The sequence below is a fragment of the Nansenia antarctica genome (genome assembly GCF_963989245.1).
Source record: "Nansenia antarctica genome assembly, chromosome: 6".
Lineage (NCBI taxonomy): Eukaryota > Metazoa > Chordata > Actinopteri > Argentiniformes > Microstomatidae > Nansenia > Nansenia antarctica.
The window spans coordinates 4,248,521-4,254,073 of record NC_137676.1 but is presented as its reverse complement, the minus strand read 5'-3'; the positions used below and the strand labels follow the sequence as shown (position 1 = coordinate 4,254,073).

Below are 5,553 nucleotides of genomic sequence, written 5' to 3'. Positions count from 1 at the left end.
AAAAAGGTGCAATAATTTCCTTTGTTATTACTAAGTAAAGTGTTACTAAAGTAACATGTATTACAAATATTAATGACTAAAACTCAAACTGTAAGTAATTGACACAATATTGACACAATGTTGTAGCATGAGTAATTACAGGGTTAATATAGTAGGCAGGCATATGAGCAATTCAATGTGAAGTGGTAGCCGATAATGAACTACAACAACACTGACTCGACTTTTGACAAAAAACGGTATAGAAATACTGTACATTACCGTGTACATCCGAAGTAAACCTATTCACATGCACTTGATCAAACCTCAACGTCACTTCACACCCAAAAAAAACTCTCTAAATGTGTTCTCACAATCTTCATATCATGCTATAAACTAGCCGCTAGCTTACACTGTGTCAGGCGATGCTGTACATGGTGCCGGTGTCATCACACTTGTCTGTGAAGTTGACTCTCTTACCAGCTTTGCTATAGCCGCCCTCCTCGTCCAGCTCTGTCACTTGCTCAGTCGTGCTCTCGTGCGACACGTCCTTCATTGTGACACTGTAATACACCGGCACGTTGTACTGGCTCCCCTTCTCCGCCGGACCCTGACCTTTGCACTTACACAACTTCCTGAAGGCGGCGCGGAACTTCTGAGACATGAGGTTGTAGACGATGGGGTTGATGGCGCTGTTGATGTAGACGCACATACGGCAGAAGAGCAGGAACCAGGTGTTCTGGTATGGCGGGTCCATGAGGGAGTTGACCACCACCAGGGTCCGGTAGGGCATCCAGAGCAGAGCGAAGAGGATCACCACCACGGCGAGCATCTTTGTGACCTACAGGACGGGTGGGTGTGTAGAGGGGAGAAGAGGCCGTACAAAACTAAACAGAAGTCTCTCAAAAGCATTCAGAATAATTCTTATAGGACGGCTAAGGACGCTTTATATTTGATTGATGAAATGTAATTTCTGTTGGCTCAGCTGGTGGAGCATGGTGTTAACAACGCTTAGGTTGGGGCGCTTAGGTGGCGTAGCGGGTTAAGCGTTGACCATGTAACCGCAGGGTTCCCGGTTCAATTCCGGCTGCGGACATATCCTGCATGTCATCCCTTCTCTCTCTCTCACCCATCCTTCCTGTTATATCTCTACTATCTCTATCACAAGGAAAAAAGAAAATATGAGTGGGACTGCCCCACTCAGGAAAAAAAAGAAAAGAAAAACAACGCTTAGGTTGTGGGTTTGATTCCCGCTGGGGCTGTGTATATATACTGAAAAATGTATGCACTCACTGCAATGTAAAGTCGCTTTGGAAAAAAGCGTCAGCTAAATTGGTGGGCTACATTACAATCATGCCAGACAGTCATGACAGTCTAGGTTGTATATATACTGAAAAATGAATGTATGCGCTCACTGCAATGTAAGTCGCTTTGGATAAAAGCGTCAGCTAAATTGGAGGGGCTATACATTACAATCATGCCCGACAGTCATGACAGTCTAGGTTGTAGGTTCAATTACCGCTGGGGCCATACATATATACTGAAAAATGTATGCACTCACTGCAATGTAGTAAGTCGCTTTGGATAAAAGCGTCAGCTAAATTGGTGGGGCTATACATTACAATCATGCCAGATGTTTACGCTGTCATAATAAAACAACGGTCTAACAATGGGGTGAAACAGAATTACAATATTCAAGCGATAATACCAGGGTTGCCAAACACTTTGAGTACAGCGTTAGACACTATATGAGGGGTGTGTACATCTGAACCCTCCCTCACTCGGAGTATAATAAGACTGGTCCGCCCACATGACCAATCCACGTGAAGGTTAGCTGTCCGAGGCTTGGTGTGCACTGCACACACACCCACACTCGAAGAATTGATGACACGAAAGCTGTCCCACTGGACCGTTGTTAAGCGCTAATGTCAGGCGGAACTGTGTATTTGGCCCCCATTTGAGTGGTCAATTATTAAGGGTTCTTTGTGCTGACATGAACCGGAGCAGACATTGTGGTTAGCCCTAACCCATCAATAAAAAGGTGTTATTGGGGGTTATGAACGCATGGGTGGGCGGATGGAGGATGGAGGATGGAGGAAGCGCCCGTGAACCAGGCAGAGACTGAGTGAACCTTCCCTAAAGAAATGTGCCTTTTTAGATTTGTGAATGAGATTATGTAAATCAAAACAATTCATGTCCTTTATGACTACGATCTGTTTTCATTTACGAATGTGGTGGCCCCATGTTATCAGTAAACTTGTTTAGCTAATGCAGTCGTTTCATTTTAGTTTGGTGTCTAGTTTCTCCTCCTTCTTAGGGAGAAAGTGAAAACACAAGCCTCTCCAAGCCTCTCCATCAAGACCTCTTCATCCCCACAGTTTCTCTACTGTAAATACAGTAATATTAACAATATTTTAAAAAGTACTAAAAGAGAAAAGGCTACACCTTTACTGTCCCTCCTAAGACCTCTTCATCCCCTCTACCCCCCGTACTGTTTCTCTACTGTAAAATAAATAAAAGATTTCTAAATGTTTCCTTCTTATAGCATTGTGACTGCCAATGGCCCCTGGTCCGAGCATATATTTATTTTTCTTATGATGACTTCTTTATAGATGATTCACTTACTTTAGACACATGTAGTTGTTGTAAGTTGATTTGGATAAAGGTGTCTGCTAAATGTAAATGTAGATGTAGATGTAAATGTAAATGTAAATGTAAATGTAGATGTAGATGTCAATGTAGATGTAAATGTAAATGTAATTGTAGATGTAGATGTTTTGATTGATTGATTGAAAACTTTATTAGAAGATTTGCAGAAGTAGGTACATGAAAGTACATATTACATACAAGGTCAACTAACAGGATAAAAACCCAAGAAAGCCACTGGCTTATTTCAATTGGGGTCCTTGATGTAGATGTAGATGTTAGATGTAGATATAGATGTAGATATAGATGTAGATATATAGATGTAGATGTAGATGTGGAGGTAAATGTAAGCCTACCTGTTTTCTTGACGACACTGCGCCCTTGTTGGATTTGCCCGACACCTTGACGGCGCTGCTGTGAGAGCGCCCCTGGTGGACAGAGTCGCCCCCGCCTCTCTCGTTCGTCTGCAGCGGCCTCATGAACAGGATCCTGGCGATGAGGCCGTACAGCACCGTGGCCACCACCAACGGGATCACGTAAAACAAAGTGAAGTCCAGGAAGTAGATGGGCATGTAGAGGTTGCGCGACACGCGGTATCCGCACCTGACCACCACGCCGTTGGCGTACACCGTCTCGTCCGTGTCCACCAACAGGAACCACATGATGCAATAGAGGGAGGTGAAGACCCACACGCAGGCGATGATCCTCTTGGCCCGGGACACGGTGCAGATGAACTGCGCCTTGATGGAGTGGCAGATGGCGATGTAGCGCTCGATGGTGAAGGCCGTGATGGAGCAGGACGACACGTTGATGCCCAGGTACTGCAGGTAGGTTATGCAAAGGCACCCGGCGTAACCGTATATCCAAGAGGCGACCACGTCGGAGATGTTCGGCAAACCCGCCGCCAGGAGGACGATCAGGTCTGCGATGGCGAGACTGACGAGGTAGCAGTTGGTAGGGGTCATCATGTGCTTGGTGCGAAGCACGACCAGCACCACCATTATGTTCCCCGCGATCCCGACTCCGCATATCAGCAGTGAGAGAAAGATGGTTATGACCTGCACTTCCAGAGGGTTCTCAGGCATAAGCGTCAAGTTGTTTGTCTGCGTACAGTTGCAGACACTTTGAGCCGCTGTGAGATTATTGTTTTCCATTGTGATAAACGTCTGCAGGTCTCAGCCTCTTTCCCCCCCTTGAAGTTCCCTTTGGAGAACACTCAGCAGAAATCCTTAGAAAATGTAGAACGACAAAACCTGTCCAGAATATATTAAAAAAAAAAAGTCAAGTTAACTATTTATCTAAAAGTAATAAAACAGCAAAGTAATAATTCCGACACAGCATTGATTGATTAACACATAACACAAAATATATAAATATATGTATATACCTTTTGTATGGCCTATTGTGAACGAAAGGCTGTGTCGATTAGTCTATCATGCACGCTGATGAAGACACTGAAAGAGCTGTGATCAGAAATGACAAATGAAATAGATATCTTACCATGGTTTGGAAAGGGCTGAGCTTCTACGACCACTAGTGTTCCTCCTTGGGTTCACCAGGAAGTCCAGTTGGGATCAAGAGAGTAAAATAACCGCCTATTTGTCACCTCAGATGTGTTGTAGTCGTCCACAGTACCACTCTCATCAAAACACTATCTCGTCCGCTCCCTCTCCTCAATTTCTTCCGTCCTCTCTCTCTCTCTCTTTCTCTCTCTCTCTCTCCCTCATACTCTTCCCCTCACTCTCACTCTTCCATACCCCCCCCCTCTCTCTCTCTCCCGGCGCTACCTACACAGTACTGTATTCTATGCAAGGAGACTTTTTTTAGGTGATGCCTTTTTCATCCACTCACCCCTGTCACTCCTGTCCACTGATATTCCTGTGCATCATAATGATAAACCATGCCATTAACCACAGCAGAAATAGACCACAAATCAACTCCTGATTGATTACCACAATAACCATTTTTTAATTTGATGTAAATAAATCACATTGCACAATGAAATAACAATGTTATTTTTCATGAAAGAGCCTGCTAAGAGACCAGCCATTTTGGTGCATCTGTATCTCCTATATCGATGTTGAATCTCCCAACTCATCACATAAAAGGTGAATTGTACGTCTCGGAGGGCAACGCCACATTTCATGCAGTGTCCAGTGTCACACTGTGATATTGCTTTGCGGCATGGGATTCCGTTCGGTCCTCTGGGAAGAAGAGTGCCTTTACTGCTGCTTGGTTGGTGATGGAGTGGAAGCGGCGGACAGCGTTAAAGTCCAGTAATGACATCTGTCATGTCGTCTCGCGGCCAAACTCATTACCATCCCAGCCCAGCCTCATCTGCTGGGTCTCTCAAATCATCTTCTAACGACCCACTTGCGAGACCGTCCGAGAGCACTCCAACCCTCCGCCAGGGCAGTAGATAGAAACCGACCACGGTCATTCTGATTAAGAGGACGGTCGTCATCTTTTCCACCGTAGATTGAAGACCCATCTGTTCATCTGTACTGGCCCTCCTAAAGATCTCCTCCTCCTCCACACTACACCCCCCCCCCGTACAGTTTCTCTACTATAAATAAATAATAAAATAACATTTAAAATAATTTAAAATGAGTAAATTCTTCCTTCTTCTAGCATTGTCAACTGCCAATGGCCCCTGGTCATAGCGTAGGTTATGCTTTTTTTTTCTTACGATGACAAATGTTTTTGTTGTCGCTTTGGACAGAGATGCCTGCTAAAATGGCAAAAATGGAAATGTCAAAATGTTGAGCCACTTGTGAGAACGTTTGAGAGACCATCTGAGATTGAGAACACTCTCCACCGGGCAGTGGACAGAACCGGCCATGTTCAGTCTGATTTAAGAGGATGTTTCTCATCCAAAAAGCTCACTTCCCCCGTTTTTGATAAAGGCTAAAGCAACACTAAAGCACACAG

At 44.6% G+C, this 5,553-nt stretch overlaps 1 protein-coding gene across 1 annotated transcript; it reads right to left on the bottom strand.

Annotated features, from left to right (window-relative positions):
* Positions 1-394: 394 nt before the first annotated feature.
* LOC308159767 (thyrotropin-releasing hormone receptor) lies at positions 395-3,707 on the bottom strand (the record flags this gene model as incomplete). The annotated part of the gene is made up of 2 exons (XM_080533582.1): positions 395-817; positions 2,979-3,707. The coding sequence occupies 2 exons, from the start codon at positions 3,705-3,707 to the stop codon at positions 395-397; spliced, it is 1,152 nt and encodes a 383-aa protein (XP_080389708.1).
* Between the last annotated feature and the right edge of the window lie 1,846 nt (positions 3,708-5,553).